Genomic DNA, 17,659 nt, shown 5'->3' on the forward strand with positions numbered 1-17,659 from the left:
TTCATACGGCCCTATCGCCTGCAGTAGGCGGCTTAATAAGCCTGGCCAGGGACGGGCTTTCTGTTGAGTGAGCCTGAAGTAGTTGGCCCCTGAGAAGGATTCATTGGGCTAGGTCCAGGAGGGTTGTTTCTTCGGTTCACTCCACTAGGGCTTTGCGAACGTCCACCAGCGGGCCCAGGCGACTGAGAGCGAGGTCCAGGGCTCATGGGCCTGCCACCTGGTGGTCCATTACGGGGACCAGGCGATTGCGATCGAGGTCCAGGGCTCATGGAACGGCCTTGAGGAGGGCCTTGGAAGGGTCCAGGTGACTGGACACGGGGTCCGGGGCCCATTTGAGGGCGGCCCGGGGGTCCCATGGGTGATTGAGGGCGTCCGCCGTTAGGTCCCATAGGTCCGGGTCCTCGAGGAGGACCGCCTTTAACAGGAGGACCTGGTCGAGGACCATTTTGAGCAGGACGAGGCTTCACAGGGCGGGTTGATAGACAAGTTCGAGGAACAACACCTTGTCGAGAACGGTCAAGTCGGATGCAGAGTGCCTGAGTGAGTTAGTATAATTCGGATAAAGAATCACAATTAGGAGTATACTTACCCAGCCGTCATCGTATTCGTGAAGGAGTCGGACAAGATCACCAGCGTTCAGTTCCAGTTCATCATCCATAGTAGGCTTGAAGTCAAGCTGCACGCGGTGAACAGCCGAGGTGGCAGGTCCTCCAGCAGCTGCAATGGCGGCCGCGCCAGCCGAAGGACTCTCAGGAGCACCCCCTGTGGCGGAAGTGTTACTGTAGTCGGTACTGGCAGGGCTGCCAGGAATGGCTGCCATAGGGGCTTTGGGAATTGTCAGATCAAGTTGAGGAGGGCCATCCTTGCGTATCGACGTCTTACGAGCGACTGCGGCCGCTCCGGCTGCAGCTCCACTGGCTGTGACGGGATTTTCAAAGGGCGATTGAGGTGAGACAGGGGACGAGACAGCGATGGCCGAGTTTTCGGACAATGGACTAGGAGAGGCGCGGAGGGCAGAAGCAGTTTCCTCTTGAACAGGCGAAGGGACACGCTCAGCCTGTGTGCCGAAGGGATTGGCAGAATCGACGCTTTGAGCTGTGGAAGGGCGCTCCCAAGCACTACCACCAGGAGTTCGTGGTGACAAAGGTCCATTAGCAGCTGACGGAGAAGTGGAAGCAGGCACGGCAAGAGCCAAGGCAGCGCCCTTGCTTGAGCGCTTCTGGTTTTCGATACCGTTCCAGTTGGGGAGGAATTGAGTGACGGGTCGGAGGCTGACGCGAGGAGCCTGCGCATCTGCGCGGACGGATGAGGTGTCGGGCTCAAAGGGTTCAGGGCTCATGGATCGACGCACGGCAGCAGCGGCAGCCATAGGAGGAGCCGCACCACCACGACCAACCATTGGGCCATGAAGCTTCTCATCATCGTTCTCGAGCCGTTCCATCTCAGCTTGCTTGCGGCGCTTGGTGAAGACAAAGAAAATCAGCAATCCCATGGCAAGCAGTCCTCCTAGAACACCAAAAGCGATTCCAGCCTTGGTTCCTGCGCTGGTGCCGGTGGCATCGGGGACAGAAGTGGAACTGGGGAGAGCTGAAGTTCCGGAAATGTCGGCGACCTCATCAATGGTTGTCGAAGCAGAAGCGGCGCCCGTTGCCTTGGCCAGGATGGATTCGATTGATTGAGACTCGGTTGGGTCACTGATAACAGTAGGGATAGATGAAGGTTCATTGCTGCTGGTGACTTGAGCGCGAGTTCTAGTGGGCTTAATCGTTGAGCTCTCTTTCGCGGTTGTGTCGTTTTCGGCCTCACTACGAGACTTGGCCTCTTCAGCAGCCTTTTTCTTGGCAGCCTCTTCTTGTTCCTTCTTCTCTTCCTCTTTTGCTTTCTCTTCCTCCTCTTGCTCAGCCTTTTCTTGAGCGGCCTTCTTCTCGGCGTCTTCTTTGGCCTTTTCCTTGGCCTCTTGAGCCTTCTCTTTAGCTTCTTCGGCTTCCTTTTCCTTTTCAGCCGCTTCCTCCTTCTTCTTGTCTTCAGCCTCCTTCTTCTTCTCGTCTTCCTTGTCGTCGTCGTCGTCGTCTTCGTCCTTTGAAGAGCCTGTAGGTTCAGGCTCGCTGCCGACTGTCTTGTATCCACCAATGGCCCCTTCAAATGTCGCCTCAATAGTCTTGAAGACGGTCCTCACTGCCTCTACAACGAGTTAGACAATCATCGTCATCAACCACATAATTGTCATTTCAAATCGACTGTGAGTGAGATGTAAACAGGTAAAATACTTACGAGGTTCTCGCTTCTCAACATCACGCTTCGAGGCATCGGCAGAAACATCAATTTCATGGGCAATGTTGCCAAATCCGAAAAGCCCATCGGCTCTTCGGTGCACATGTAAGTGCCGAAGATGCATTTTTGCTGGATTTTCCAAGGTCAAATGACAACGAGCTTGTTGGCGATGACGGTTTGCACTAAGCGCGTTCGTCGTCCTGACAGGATATATCGTCCTTAATGAGAGAAATTCGCGGGGTTGGTTGTTCAGTATACTGGAATGAAGAGCGTTATAAAAGATGGCGGGAACAATGATAGTATCTGTTAGGGGTTTTCAAGACCGATGTCTTTGTTCGGGTGGCTGCGATGTCTCAGATGAGAACAGCAGGGGGTTTGCGTCGGTAGCGAAAGTGATGTAAAAGCGCAAGTTCAACTGCTAGTTACGACGTAAAACGTAAAAAGTATTGGACCGGCTGCCAAATGAGTGTAAGGTGCGTAGAAGAAGCAATAATTATCTCGGTTATTGTTCTAGGCACACAATGGCGATTTTGCAAAAACGCGCGGTGGAAACGAATGGACGAACTGAACTCGGCACAGGCAGCAGCAAAAGGATGAAGCGACCGTGAAGAGAAACAGTTCAGAATTTCAACAATCTCAAGGGATTGGGAGAGTAAGTAAAAAGAAAGGTGCAGAATAGAAAAGGCGGAAGTAGGTGGATAAAGGCGACGAGAGACAGAGATGCGAGGAGAAGGGGAAACCTAGGATCAGGAGCGGAGTGCTGGGGCTAAACAAGGCCCCCAGACTTCGCTCAAGTCTGATAGGGCCAACCGAGGCCTGGGCTAGCACAGCATGGACAGTGGTAATCCTAGCGACAGCAGAGCTGAACCTGGCAGTGGCAGGGCATTGATCGTGTATCTCGGGGTATCTTGCTCTACGGTTTGTATTAAAAAGCAGGCCTGTTTGCCTCGTGTTTCATATTGAGCCAGCTTTACAGTACATGGTAGTACAAGTTGACATTGACCTCAGTCCTTTGTAAGAATGAATGCAACCTCTGGGAAGCACGACGGGTAGCCTGTGCCTGTGCTCTCTCTGTTCAACACAAAGCAAACCACCTATTTAGGATCAATGGGCAACGGAGACACATTGTTCCAAATTTAACCTGCCATTGATGCAGCCACCTCGAGAGTCAAACTGTATCGTGTCGTGTCACTTCCGTCGTTCAGCCTGTGAGCGTCAGTAAGAATGAGTTAGTTGGAAATTGCTAAGAAATGAGGCAAGGTGCGGTTTCCACCCGCTGACTACATTGAATGCTATGCATAATTAGATGATGATCAGCAGAGGAACTCGGAGCCAAGGAATCGAGCGAGTCTGTGATTCGTAGGCGAAAACAAGAACAAAAAAACCCGCTCTCAAGGTAGCGAAGCCTAATCCTTGCATCTTCCACTTCCTTTACTTCCCTACTTCCGTTCTGTTTACTGCATTTACAATATTAGCCAGGGGGTTAGGCGCGTTTACGGGGATTGAACAGGGGGCTTGTGCCACTGGCGCTAGATGTCAGGGACGAGAGTATAATGATTGGTTAAAAGTGCCCCGCTGATTCTGCTTAGCCAGGAACCGCTGGGAAACCGGCCAATCCGTGAAGACTTGAAGAGGCGTGGCTTTGATAGCTCTTTAGCTACTAACCTCAGTCAAGCTCAAACGTCTCCTCATTTAATAAACCCTGGCTCAAATTGCCCGATTTTATTAAAATTATCCCACACACTCTCTCTTATCCTTCTCCTTTTTATGGATACATTATTGAATGTGAATCGATTAGCACAAAAAAAGGCCGATCGATGTTTGTCTTCAGCAACCGTTTCCATGTCTCGCTCAGGTCGTGACGTCCGGATTGACAAAGTGGACAAAGACCGCTCAGTCAATCACTAGCTGTCCCAGGTTACGGTAGACCCTTTCCGTGTTTACAAAACAGCGGGGCTATGTTTCTTGGAACTGCAGCTCAATAAATAACCCCATGTTTTGTCTCCTGTCACAGACAGAGAATCTGGCCTAAACCTGACGAGCCGAGTCGCAACATGCACGGACGGTCCGGGCTCGGTCTACGGAAGCCTTCTGATCTTGGTGTTGCTTCCGAAAAGTTGCCCATATTTGTCAAAGAAATTGCTGTATTAAAAGAAACAAACTGACTCCTTTGTTTTCCAGGTGCCGCATTGACCGACTACGTCGAAACAATTGGAGGCAAGTCTGTGCATGCTCTGTCGATCCGCTTGCTTCTCTTGACGTGTCCACCAGCTTGACTTCTGTATATGCCTGCCTCTACCTCTGTCACTGATACAACTATCTCGTGTATCAATGTCACCTGATATCCGCGATACGAAATAATCACATAAAACAATGCTAGGCGATGTGTCTTGCACAGCACATGGTCACAAATCTGCGGAAAATGCGCAAACATACGATACAGTTAAACACAACGCTGTTCCCCAAAGTCAATTTCCAGCTGGTTACATCGCCCAACGTCACTGTTTCATCCTCGGCCTGTATCGCTCTGTTGGTGATTACCGTGTGTGGCTTGTTGTCCAACGTCTTTATTTACTTAGACCCTATCACACCAGCAAGCCTTGACTTGCCACATTCATATTTGTCTTGCGCTGGATGCTGTCAATTTGAGAATGAAGAAGCTCGGGTATCTAAATGCCACGAGACTCATCTCGCCTCCGTTTCGAAATACCTGGTATTTTTATCACCTGCCGCCTACTATGTACAAGGTGTCAGCCACTACGTATGTGTGCCGCTTCTGTCTGCTGTCGTATGTTTGGGTTACGAAGAGTGGCTGGTCTGAAACGGTTGGGCTTAGAGAGCGATCACCGTGGTCTTAGACATGGCATTCCTCCTACGCCTCTCAATTGTCTCACTATCAAACTGAACGATCTACCGGCAGTTCGCCTAAGTAGGCACTTCCAGTCCAAGGGGCCATTTAAACTGCATTCCTGGTGAGCTCAGCGTTCATCGTCATGGGATGTTTCGACCCTTCGACGAAAGCAGGATCCTAAAACCATATGCCCAGTTGATACTCGTTAAATTACCATCATCTTGTATCTATTAGCCCAGCAACCCCTGGCTCGGTGTGCCGACAAGGCTAAATGCGCATTCGGCTGTGATTTCAATTAAGCAACGATCCAGACAACCCTGTTAAAGCTGGTTTGATACGATTCGTGGAATTCATGAATCTAGAAAGCGCGGACAATCCATTGAACACATCAAGATTGTAAGTCAGGCTCGCCATATGTCTCTATGTATGTATGCAAATATGTAGATGATAAATACATTCATGCCTGAATCCAAACGGCCAGTTACCTGGTCAATAGTTGGCATCTCGCAACAATCAATACAGGACCAGGCAAACGCTCGCTATGCCGAGTCAATGCCCTGGGTATAATGCATCACTTTCACAAACCAAGCTCCCATCTTTTGCTCTTTACATGGAGTCCTCCATCTGCTTACTTCTGGCTTTAATCCAATTGTCCTTATCTGGCTGTCCGCCCTGAGCCTCGAGACCCATCCCTCTCTCAACCCATTCTTTGCTCTCCATGTGCCGCAGTCGACTAAGAGCTCGAGCAAATGCAAAAGCTTCCTCTGTACCGGCAAAAAGATTTGAATCCTTGAGCTTTTCGACGTTGTGCACCAAGTCGTGACTATCGGCAGCTTTCTCGGCGTCAGCGCCCTTCACACCTTGTTTCATCAAACTTTCAGCAATCTCGTCACGAGAAACGAACAGCTCTGACAGAGGCTTTTCAGTTGTCAAGACAAGCTTGGCATTGCCTTCGTATACAACGTCGATAAATGTGATGAATCGACGCGCAAGATCTCGTTGCTGGTGAGTCATGCCGGGGATATCAGTGACGATGAATGCCTCGTAAGAGCGGACAAGTTCGATGAAGTCAGCAGCGGACTTTGGTTGTCGGATCAGCTCGTCAAAAGTAAACCATGCTGCGCGGCCACTGACTCGGGGAACATAAATTTCGCGGCCCCAGACCTTCTGGATCTCGGGTCGGGGCTCTGGCTGCTCGGGGTCGCCGAGGAATCGGAACCATTTCTCGGCGTGTGCTTGGGCGTGGCTGTCGAGCGACGTGTGGTATACATCAGATGGCGGTCGGGGAATCTTTCGGTAGTCTGTTGGAGAATCTAGGTTGATAACATGCAGGCGGTTTTTGAGTAGCTCGATGGCAGGGATAAAAGACTCTCGCTGAACGCCGTTCTTATACAGTTCGTCGGGACGTCTGTTGGATGTCGTTACGAGCACTACACCGTTTGCCATGAGGGACTCGAGTAATCTTCAAAATGTTAGGATTGCACAATTGTCTGTATAAGGGCACTCATACCTTCTCAAAATCATGGCGTCCGCGACATCAGTGCATTGGAACTCATCGAAACAGAGAACATTTCCCTGTTGAGCAATATCGGCTGCGACATAAGGCACACCATCGATATCGTTACCATGCTCCATCTTAAACTTGTGCAGTCGCTTGTGCACATCTTGCATGAAGTTGTTGAAATGGATGCGACTTTTTGATTTGACAGACGGGGGTAAAGTGTCGTATAAGAGGTCCATCAGCATGGTCTTGCCGCAGCCAACATCGCCATGAAGATACAAGCCTTTAGGGAGGTCGCTGGAAATCGTCCCGATGGCAGATTTTTTGCCACTCGAGCCAAAGAGGGACGAGAATATGGATTTTTTGGTGGGCTTGAGGGATTCTATAGTGGGATGTTCGACAGGAGGGGCGTCATATTGTTCCAATTCATGATACAGGTTTTGGAAGTTTTGAATAATTCCTTGACATTGTCAGTGCTCTTTGGTACAATTTTATTATATTTCCACTATGCTCACCTCTTTGGTGTTCATCATTCCGTAACCTTCCCGCTGCAACCCTTCTGTCGTACTCTGGAATTGGACCTCCGCCACGAATAGGCTCAGCGTCGACTACTGTGGCCATGGACCGAGAACGGTTGGGGCATGATGTTGATATATTGGCGCCTTGAATCGCAAGTTCAGGTCGTATTTTGCGGCAACATGAGCCTGTTCTCAGGGCATGTGGCGCTGCAGTCGTCCGAAACGTTCTTGCATACTTGCCGCTATCCGTCAAGGGTCTAACGACTCGAGGATGACGGATAATGGTGCTGCACCTCAGTGCGCCTCGCATATTGATCGCATACAAGTGCTACTTTTCAAGTCTCTAGTCGTTCGCGATCGATTGCTAGTTCGTCCCAGAGAGAATACTTGAGTTGTGACAAGTAAATCGAGGAGGGGAGCTTGTGAATCCGGTATTGAATTGACGATGGAGGTGGGCCGGGTTTAGAATTGATCTCCGGTGTTTGACTTCCTTGGACCCGAGGCCTGCCGATACTCCGACGATGGTGTCACCCGCAGTTTAAGCGACGTCATACCACATTGCCGAGGTTCGCTAACATGATGGCTTATCAATCTCTCAATGATCTGAATAGGCTTACCCTAGATGAACATTCCAGAAATGGATCGCATTTTCGAATGGTCAGCTGCTTATTAGGAACTTTTTTTTTAACATGATGATCAATGTGATTAATTTGCGCTTCTTTATCAATATCGCCAATAAAAGCTTTCATGTTTGGTTATACGTTGGAGTCGAGAATGAAAGGTCAGCCAATTGAGTTGATGGTGCATGCCGAAAGAACTCCGAGCGTTTGATTGCTCACTTCATCTTCACTATCTACTATCCTGATATGTCCTCAGCAACAATCACAAGTCTGACCACTGATATGTATGCAAACATGAGGCTCTTCAGGCCAAGAGTAATCGCATCCGGCCCAAGGTAGATCTATCATCATGGCAACATCAAGATTGCAATGCACGAAGAGAACGTTGAAACAGTCAAGGAACAGATAACTGCAAGCAGTGTGTTTCCAGACACCTGAGGTTTTGAACAACCAGAAACGCTATATTGGTATAAACATTCTATATACAGGATCTCAAGTATGCGATTATTGATCCCTAATTACTCCAGCTGTTCCAAGACTAGCTTCAAACAAAATCATGATATTCGTGTCACATTTTGACGTCGCACAATCTCTCCAAATTAAGCCATGATATAGGCAAGGCCAATGGCAGCAACAACACCAGCGAAGGGAGCTCCGAGAGTACCAGCTGCGTTGTCGTCGTCGTCCTTGCTGCCCGAAGACTTGCCAGAGTCCTTGTCGTCACTATCATCTGCGTCGGCATCATCAGAGTCAACAAGCTCGCCACCAAATGCTTTCCTGCCAGGGTTAACACCGGAGCTCAGCTCTGATGCGCGCTCCTTGTAGTCGGAGAGAGTCTTGTTCTTGTCAGGGTTGATGATGCCGACCATGCCAGAAGCACACTCCTTGCCCTGAGAAGAGTAGAAAGGAGTAGGGTCGGTGTCGTTGACTGTGACTTGGAAAACCTTGTCCTAGAGAGCGTGTTAGTTGATTCGTGAAAGTCATATGAGGCGTTGCAACTTACGGCAGATCCAGAATCAGTGGGAAGGAAACCAGAGAAGAAACCACTGCCAAGATCGAGGGGAGAGCAAGGATAGCGGTAGTCGCCAGCAACAACACTGTGGTTCTTGGGCTCAAAGTGGAATTCGAGGACATCACCCTTCTCAGCCTCGACTTCCTCAGGGTCGAACTTGTCGTCACTGGTGGCAGTGATCTTGATGGTCTTGGCGGTGGCCAGGTAAGCCATAGTAGCCGAAGCGAACAGAGTCTTGAGAGAAGGCATGTTGATTGAAGAAGTTGTGCAAGGCTGTGGCGGGTATGAACACTTTAAGACAGAGACATTAGTTGTAGATTGATGGATTGAGAGTTGAAGGTGCTACGAGCATGTAACTGTTATATATAGATACCTAGGTATATAAAAAGAAAACCCGAGATCAGGTCAGGAATCGCCTGTTGCCCAGCAGCCCCTTATCCAGGCAGTTTTTCTGTGTCACTTCTTACATGGGCCCATTGATGCACAGATCTCATTGCCTAACGAAGCCGCCAAGAGTTATTTCTGACCAAGGAGAAGCGCAGTGACTCTTCTTCTCAACGGCGGAGGATTCGCTGGTTCGTCGGATATTTCTGCCGTTGAGGCCCCTGTTTACTTTGTGACCCAGCAACCAGAAAAGTGTACAAGGATTTGTCGTATAGCTTACCCTAGAGAGTTGACATCAGCTCGTTCATACAACGTTGTGAGAACAATAGTTGACAAACAATTTACTTTATTTCTCCATTTCGTATCCTTAAATGAAGAGCCAGCACTTTGTTAAGATAGGAAATGGTAAAAGGCCTCGTAAAATATTGACATATACGTTTGTTCTAAGTGAAATCGAGGAAGTAGAAACTCTGTTACTCGACATAGTGGAGAAGTGATAATGGGTTATAAAAGACGGTGTCAAAGTATCCTTGCTGCTGATCTATTAACACCATATAGGCATAATTCATGGCTTGGTTGACCGCTTTCAACACAATCTCACGTACAAGATACAAACTGCTGAGGTACGGTTGTCACAAAGAAAGATGCTCCCGTAACTATGACATAACAGAGCCAAGAAACCACAGCAAATAGCATAGCGGGAGCTACCTACAGTTACTTCTCAACGGCTGCTAGTTAAAGATAAACTGTGCAGTAGTTAGTTGCTCTTTGCAACAAGACAAGTCTCCAGTCTAGCCATGTTGAAAGCTTATTCTCTAAGCCATCCTGTAGCCGGACCCATCTTGGTGTCCCACGATTCAGTTCTGTCCTCCGTCTCGACCAATTTATTGTATTTACCGATCCAAGTCCCGGAGACCGGAAACTGTCCCGGACCTGATCCTTGATTTCCTAATTCCGGTTCCGAAGCCTAGCTTTAGCCTGAGCATTCTCGGTCGGACACAAATTAACCTTTGGATGATGCACAGCCTCTGGGGCGCTTTACTAGCTAAGCTTGGTCTGGGCACTGGGTCTGAATGCATCTGAGAAGACCTTGGTCAGGACATGACCAGTCTCCTTTCAAGTTCTATCATGAAAAAGACTGAAAATGGTGAACTGGAGGCAACGAATCATTATACAACAACTAAGACCCTTGGACGCACCTCAAAATTTGAGGATTTTCTGCACAGAACGTAAAGTCTAGAGATGATTGGATTGTCGGGTGGTTTTGTGCCGCGCGGCGTAGTTAACCACCTGAATAGGATGTTCATGCAGAAATACCTGTCTACCTGGCATAGTCCCTACCTACCATATGATCTAGTATGTTGAAAGGTCAGTCTTGTAAGCATGCGACCAAGGGTTACTGCAAGTATATCGGCATCGGGAAAGGATGCACAAGATCTCTTGCGACATGTCACTCTAATTTCCCCAATATCTCCACATACTGGGTACTTCTTCCGCGGCTGAAGGTCGAATGACACATTGTTAATGAAGAGAAGCAGGCATGAAAAGGACTAAATGTTTCATAGTATGATGAGATGGCATAGCTAATCCGTTATAAGACGTTGTAATATGGTGATCTACAACTAATGGATCCTGGTCGTTAATCGAAGTTGTGACCTTTCCTCAATTGGGGAATTTGTCGTGAGAACCCAGGTCCCACTGACTTTGTCTCGCTCATTTGCAACTCGTTCACTTAGACCCTAAGAATAGAATGATGAAGTGTATCTATTCAATATTGAGTCCGGCGCTACTATTGGAGAAGCTTTAGCCGTTCGTTCGCGGGGTTCATAGAACATCAATGATAAGTGCCAGGACACGTGGAAGAATGAAATAGACTGTTCAGTGATCTCCTTTGACTGCAAGACGTCTTTTCGTAAGTCGATGCTTTGAGACGTCGAACATCGAATCGAACAGTGAACACGAATGGAAAGCAACCTGTCCCTGACAAAGGATATTCGAACAACAACCCCCCAGCTGTCAAATTAGATGTTTAAATACCAGGGTAGCGATATTTTTTCTCAATCAGTGTTACTAATACCAACTTACATAATTTAAAAATAGCCTTCGCAGCAGGTATTGCACAATGGCGACCCAGACGCTTCCTCGAAAGAGATACCTAAGAACCCGGGCTACTACACAGCCTAAAACACAATCCCAGCAAACCAGCACAAAATCGACTCCTGGATCATGGATCAAGTCCAAAATACTGCCATGGTTTGCCCCGTGGTTTCAGCCTCATCGATGCTACGACCCAGAAGAGTCGTTTATCCCATTTCCCAAGGTTACGTTCCTGATAGATGAGCCAATCAGACTAGAGTGCCAAATATGTCATCAAGCGAACTGTCAGATCAGGTACGATGCAGAGCCGCTTGACGAGTCTGATTTCAGTTTAATGCCGTGTGGACATGCTGCTTGCTCAAGTTGCCTCGAAAAGTGGTTCAAGACTCAGGATACCTGCCCCTTCTGTCGAAGTAAACTTGCTTACCCTGGGTGTGGACACGCAATTCCAGCCAGGTCCTTGACCAAAGAAGGACTTCATCTGTTACCGAGGACATTGCCAGACCAGGGCTGGATCCCAAGTTTCTGCGCACAGTGCCTCAAAGCAACATTGATGACACAAGCAGAATAGAAGTTTCAACAAGCTGCACAAGAGTTTCGAGCGGCAAGACAGCGCTTCTCTCAAACTCAGGCGACGGCAGATGGGCTCACCATGTTTTCAAAGAGGGACGAGTTTGAGACGGTGTTTCGAGACGAAGTCTACTTGAAGCAGCTCAACACGTGGTTGACAAGCTGGTAAGATTTATCGTGCAAAATGCCATGACTCGACCCCGGGCAGCTAGGGAGGAAGGGATGGGAATAGCTCGCGGGATCGATGTAAGTACTACACCATCCGTGAAAAAGGTTGAAGTACACGATACTTCTGGCTGGAGTACGAATATCAGCCTATCGTTGATGCTTGAGTCAGGAAAAACAAAGACATACAGGGATGAGAGCGCTGAAATATAGAGAAAGGGTAACACAATGCAACAATGGGACGTATCGTCCGTCGGTGAAGCTGTCATGTTTAAAATTTACACAACTGCCACGTTTTTCTCTCGTCCCTTGACCGCCTGAATCGTGAACATTGCGTGGATGTTACGTATCCAGACATGCATACATACCTGCCAACTGAAAATAATTTTCCGAACATGTTGAAAGACGGACCGACAACTCAGCTCGGCTGGGATCTGAGAGTCAATCTACTCTGTCCTGCATGAGCCTGACTCTCGCTCTGAGTCGGTGTCGGTGTCTGCATCCCAGCCGAGATAAAATTTCAAGCGCCGTAACTGACTCGACGGCTTATTATTGGAAGTCGGCAGCGGACGTTGTTCGGCTGGTTGGATGATATGCTTGGCTGATACATTCATTAAGAACTGGGTTTACAGTTGTAATACCCGAGAGAGTCATTTTTTGGATGCATCCATCAACAGGAAATAGAAGCAAAAAGAAAGAAAAAAGAGTCAAAGGGAGGAAAAATTGAGCAAAGGGAACGCCGAATGAGAAACAATACCCGGCGCATGGAGGGACCCACTCTCACCGGCAGCTCCGTGACCGAGGCGGACAACAGTGGGCCTCGGAAGTCGGGACAAGTCAGGGACAACAATCATTACCACTCACCTACTTGCTGCACATTTTACCAAGAGATTCTGCGTGAAAGTATCTCTCAGGCTTAGAGTTGAAGAGGTTTCTCATGTTACACAGATTGCGAATAGGCACCGGACCGAACTTGGTTTATTGTTACACCTACCGAGGTCCTCGGCTGATGGTTGATGGCCTACGTATACTGCATTGCAGTGGATGGATCGTGGATGCCAATAGGTCCCCCTTTCCATTTTTGTCTCTCAGATGGCGTATTATGCAGTTGTTCAGCTTGGATGTATTCTACTATACTTGTAATAGTCGCTGCGGAACACAAATCCGGTAGCCTCCGTTACCATTACCACGGTGCTGGGATTACGCGACTATGCCCATGGCATGTTTTGTTTGACGTATCACATAAGCGGCTGAAAAAGCCTGACAATAAATGGAGAAGGTCTGATAAAAATGATGTGTTTTGAATGATGAGTTGGTCGTTTTATGTTTTGGCAAACTCTAGTTTATGTATTGTATCGAATACGCATCATACCAAGATTGATTGATATACGAATTGTAGAATCATATAGTAACGGAGGTAATAAGGAAAAAAACACCATTTTGTTCTGTTGTCTCAATGCAGTCAGTATTTGAATCCGGCATGTCATGTTTAATAACTTTATGTTGAGTGGTTGGTCGGCATTTGCCGAGGTGGAGACAGGGTCTGGATCTTGAGTCCCTCAGCCACATTCAGACGTTGAGTCCCAAACCCTTGGAACAGCCTCTCTCCTTCCCTGACGAAGATCGAGATTAGGGGGCTCTAACCACTAAAGGGAAACAGTGGAGTTGGCTCCCTTCCTGGAAATTGGGGAAGGGAATTAAATGGTACCGTAGTGCAGAACTACCAGGTAGGAAGGCACATGACAATGTTCCCTTGGTGATTACTTCCTACCTCTTCAGCTTCCATGGCCATCGTCATACAGCTAAAACTCGGCTCATCGTATCATGACACTGTCATTTCACCTCGAACCTTGAGTACATATCTAGAAAAGGCAATTCAATCACCACCACCTCGTTGATGAGCTTCCTATGGTTTGCCTCCCAACCTCTGCATTGTACTGTACGGCACTGTGCTGGATGGAGAGGAGAGGAGAGGCTTGTCTTTGTGCCGTTACAACTTGAACCGCCGCGTTGATTGATTCATGCATGGATACCCTCCCTGTCCTACATTCGCGCAACTGGTTCTAGGCCTTCACTCTGTCGTCGCCAAATTCGAATTTTCGATACAGCGCTTCAAGATGTTGCTTTTCTTGAATTTTGCGCCCGTTTCGAATCGCTTCGTACGGATAACGGATCCATGGATCCTGGCTTTGGGCTGCCTCTCCTGAACCCAATCATCACCGTTTCTTGCTGTTATGCTTGGCCGTTGGTGCCGGGCCCAAGTTACACGCCGTCGGGCCCATGGAGTTCGGGCAACCTATCTTTTGTACCACAGTACCAGAACACCTGGGCTGTAAGTAATGTCGATCCACCAGTCAACGCCTGAAACGCCTTCAACGGCGATATACGACATCTCTATTGCTATCAATCTGCTATGTATTTCTTCCCGTTCCAATGTTTCCCGTCCACTAACCGTGACAGACCGTGCATACTTAGCGTTATCCCAGTCTTTGTGTACTGTCCTTTATTGACCTGTTCAGTACCTACAGGACGGTATCCTATCTCGAAAAATGAAAACGGCGCCCGGCAACTCCTCCACCAAAGCTTAGCCCTTACTGGCAACTGGGGAATGGTCCAGTTTACCCCTAGGGGTCCACACTTTCCGTCATGACCTACCTGCTACTACCTAGACCAAACACGATGCCTGTCAGCGGGCTAGGTAATTCTCATCAAGATGCTAGCTAACCTTGACCTTGACATGGAACTTATTAGCTCAGAGGTAAGAGCCGCCCCTCGATTAATTAGCTACCTGCCTTACAGACAAAGAAGGCCATGTTCTGATGCATCGGTCTCCGACAATACCGTGCAGTTTCTTCAAGCAATTCTGCACAATTGCGTGAACCTCGCACTGTTGGACGATTTGGGAGGGCTCGATACTTTCGACTCTCCAAGGTCTTTCCAATTCGATTTCAAGTCAAGGATGTGTATTTATGAGCGCGTGGCTCAGCAATGATCTCCGTATAGTGCACCCTGTCTGACTTACACCCACCTTATCGCCACAAGGGGGCAATAACGGCTCACGCCAACCCGTCTTCTTCTGCAGCGACTTTTCCAAAGTGGGTGTGATGTGTCGTCTGGTAGCCGTGTTCTCGGAGCTCTTGGGCTGGTAGTCACCGAATCACGTCGTTGTTGATGGGTTTCTCCCTGACCATAGAACGAAGCCCATTCATCGAATCGCTAACATTGACCTTTTGATCCTCATCCCCTCTGTTGTCCCGGACCTCCGTCATTCAGCTCCCTCTCCGCTTTCCACGAACTCAAAACCTTCTCAGCCACTACCTCAAGTGACAAGATCCCTGGGCAGCTTGCATGCGGCATCACCTCCTGTTCAATCAACTGCAACTTAACACACGTGCTCAATGAAATCCCTTCTCACAAGCTCCGATACAGTTTACCATGCCACATCCCTAGGCCATCTCATTAAGGCCTATAACATGATATACATCTCCTTTACTAGTGGGACACCTGTCTAATCTTTATTGCACGCCCTCGCGTAAGCACCGTGACGCTGCGAGCGTAACTTCGTTTGCCTCTTAGTCCACAAATGCAACGAGATTTGGATGGGATTGCGAATAGACAAGTCAAGAGCAGTGCCCAAGTGTGGCTTGTTACCATTTCCCGCATATCGAGTTGGTGGCGCGCTGCTCGCTCGCCCGGTCCCCTGACTCCCTGACTACTCACTTGACCGGCTCTTTTGTCGCAGATTGACTTGCGCTGGGATTGGAGTTAGTTCATAACTTTTATTTCATAGCGCAGCCCTGTAGCTTTCTCTACACAACTAGCATTGAATGGTCTCGTCCGTCCCGCTCCAGCTCGGTCGTCGTTCTCCCAATAGGGCTGCCTCGTCCGTTGATGGGTTTCTCCGAGCCCTCTATACATGTATCTACTACTTCCTTCATATTGTAGTAGAGGCCCCCAATCTTTCTGTATTCTTTCACCCTCTACAAAAGAAAATATTTGCCGCTGTGGCTGACATTTCCATGTAGTAGCGGGCCCTCTCATGAGCTTGTCATCTTAAGTCTTTATAAACACCCAGGTATATGTCACTCCCGTGCCCCATCAATCTTTTCGATAAAAGGGAAAGCGTCCCGTTAGACCTGGGTTCTCCTCATCTGAACTATTTCAGCTTGACCCATCTTGAGCTCTCGCACCTGTCTTGAGCACTTCCTGTTGCTCCTGATCAGTGTTATTTGACCAACCTTACGGTGTTCTCGCAAGGTAGTCGTTGTTGGATTCCTGAGCTACCTGGATGCCAACTCTCGACGCACTTTGAAAACGCTTGCTTTGCTACATCTAGAAACGGCCCAATGTCCACACCAGCAGTACGTTCCTGTCCTTTTGTCTGCCTCCTTTCCCCCTCTTCGTCCATCGCTCCTAACACTAGAGTGTCCCTGTTTTTAGCAAAAAGCCAACCTTGCCCGGATCAGAGATAATCAAAGAAGATCCCGGGCCCGCAGGAGAGAGTATCTTCAAGAATTGGAGCAACGACTTCGAGTGTACGAGCTTCAGGGTGTCGAGGCGTCTTCAGAGGTACAACACGCTGCGCGGAGGGTTGCAGAGGAGAACAGGCAGCTTCGTGGTCTTCTCAACCGACATGGAATCGGCGATGATTACATATCTAACTACTTAACCTCTGGGACGGTGACACAAACAGACCAGACAACATTATCTTCCTTCGCCTCCAACACGCCAAGCGAGAGCGTCCAATCCCTCCAACAGATTATTGCTCCCAGAAGACCTGCAACTCTTGAAACGGGCATGTCTTACGTTATCCCCCCGCAGGATAGCCGTGAACCATCTATCGCCAGTGGATCTACAAGCAGTTCTTCTCTATGGGAGCCTGGCCAGTCCATTCAGCCTGGTCCAGCATATGCCCACACCCATAATCGACCACTCCCTTCTAACGTCTCGACGCCAGTGCCAAGGCACTCGATCACTTCGTCGATGCACCCTCAGCAATACACTTCGCACATGTTTTCTGACCCTCAAGTCTCGCGAACCGAAGGTTATCATTCTATCACTGCACAAGGGCCTTTGGTGGATGATCCTCGTCGGCATAGCTATTCTGTGGCACCTATGCAAACAGATGTCTCGTCATCGTTGGGCTACACTTTGCCAATGAATACCTTTCATAACCCGGTTGGACAGGATGGCGGCCCTCCGGGGCCGTGTTGACTGGATAACGATCATGCAGAAGGCTTTTCACCGACCCAATGGATTATGCGGCCCCCGTGGGCCTCAAAATCTTCCGGCACTCACCCTGAAACACTCTCAAAATCTACTTCAGTGTTGTGATATTTCCCATAAAACCAACTCCGCACGAAGCAGAGTCGACGATGACCGGTTCCGCCCCAGTACCGATCAATGAATATACTACGTACCTTAGCCAAGATGATGGGTTATGAATGGCAAGGCGAGACGGAGTCCCGACGGTCCACAGTCCTGTTTCGACCCGGTTTACATGATACAGCGCTGGTAACTTGAAGAGACATAATTCAGTGTTGATACGATTTGTTCATTCGCCAAACTTCGATCATAGCGCAGCGAAGAAAGGATTGCTCAAAGAGGCTCGAGACCGTTTATACGATGTTTTCTCGAACTTTTGCACTGCAAGAACAAAGGCCTGGTACT

At 48.7% G+C, this 17,659-nt stretch overlaps 5 protein-coding genes across 5 annotated transcripts; 2 read left to right on the plus strand and 3 right to left on the minus strand.

Annotated features, from left to right (window-relative positions):
- Positions 1-32: 32 nt before the first annotated feature.
- Positions 33-2,395, minus strand: EDB82DRAFT_547297 (uncharacterized protein; the record flags this gene model as incomplete). Its single annotated transcript, XM_025728424.2, has 3 exons — positions 33-536; positions 590-2,181; positions 2,272-2,395. 3 exons carry the CDS (start codon positions 2,393-2,395, stop codon positions 33-35), a joined length of 2,220 nt encoding a protein of 739 aa, XP_025582792.2.
- Positions 2,396-5,450: 3,055 nt separating this feature from the next.
- EDB82DRAFT_508729 (AFG1-like ATPase-domain-containing protein) lies at positions 5,451-7,650 on the minus strand. Its single transcript, XM_025728426.2, has 3 exons — positions 7,139-7,650; positions 6,633-7,083; positions 5,451-6,584 (listed from the first exon to the last, which is right to left on the minus strand). Exons 1-3 carry the CDS (start codon positions 7,449-7,451, stop codon positions 5,729-5,731), a joined length of 1,620 nt encoding a protein of 539 aa, XP_025582794.1. The 5' UTR covers positions 7,452-7,650; the 3' UTR covers positions 5,451-5,728.
- A 475-nt stretch (positions 7,651-8,125) lies between these two features.
- On the minus strand, positions 8,126-9,162 carry EDB82DRAFT_264445 (uncharacterized protein). The gene is made up of 2 exons (XM_025728427.2): positions 8,765-9,162; positions 8,126-8,711 (listed from the first exon to the last, which is right to left on the minus strand). Exons 1-2 carry the CDS (start codon positions 9,020-9,022, stop codon positions 8,361-8,363), a joined length of 609 nt encoding a protein of 202 aa, XP_025582795.1. The 5' UTR covers positions 9,023-9,162; the 3' UTR covers positions 8,126-8,360.
- Positions 9,163-11,279: 2,117 nt separating this feature from the next.
- Positions 11,280-12,909, plus strand: EDB82DRAFT_547300 (uncharacterized protein; the record flags this gene model as incomplete). Its single annotated transcript, XM_065609493.1, has 4 exons — positions 11,280-11,775; positions 11,839-11,989; position 12,209; positions 12,640-12,909. 4 exons carry the CDS (start codon positions 11,280-11,282, stop codon positions 12,907-12,909), a joined length of 918 nt encoding a protein of 305 aa, XP_065464152.1.
- A 3,116-nt stretch (positions 12,910-16,025) lies between these two features.
- On the plus strand, positions 16,026-17,645 carry EDB82DRAFT_264579 (uncharacterized protein). The gene is made up of 2 exons (XM_025728429.2): positions 16,026-16,350; positions 16,430-17,645. The coding sequence occupies exons 1-2, from the start codon at positions 16,336-16,338 to the stop codon at positions 17,201-17,203; spliced, it is 789 nt and encodes a 262-aa protein (XP_025582797.1). The 5' UTR covers positions 16,026-16,335; the 3' UTR covers positions 17,204-17,645.
- Positions 17,646-17,659: the final 14 nt, after the last annotated feature.

This window comes from Fusarium venenatum (assembly GCF_020744135.1).
Source record: "Fusarium venenatum strain MPI-CAGE-CH-0201 chromosome Unknown EDB82scaffold_3, whole genome shotgun sequence".
In the NCBI taxonomy this organism is placed as follows: Eukaryota; Fungi; Ascomycota; class Sordariomycetes; order Hypocreales; family Nectriaceae; genus Fusarium; species Fusarium venenatum.

Excerpts from the sequence above, each read along its gene's own strand:
- EDB82DRAFT_264445 (XM_025728427.2), bottom strand. The coding sequence starts at position 9,022 with ATGCCTTCTCTCAAGACTCTGTTCGCTTCGGCTACTATGGCTTACCTG. Across the intron at positions 8,712-8,764 it reads CCACTGATTCTGGATCTGCC|GACAAGGTTTTCCAAGTCAC; the intron begins GTAAGTTGCAAC and ends CACGCTCTCTAG.
- EDB82DRAFT_508729 (XM_025728426.2), bottom strand. The coding sequence starts at position 7,451 with ATGCGAGGCGCACTGAGGTGCAGCACCATTATCCGTCATCCTCGAGTC. Across the intron at positions 7,084-7,138 it reads GAATGATGAACACCAAAGAG|GAATTATTCAAAACTTCCAA; the intron begins GTGAGCATAGTG and ends GACAATGTCAAG. Across the intron at positions 6,585-6,632 it reads GACGCCATGATTTTGAGAAG|ATTACTCGAGTCCCTCATGG; the intron begins GTATGAGTGCCC and ends AACATTTTGAAG.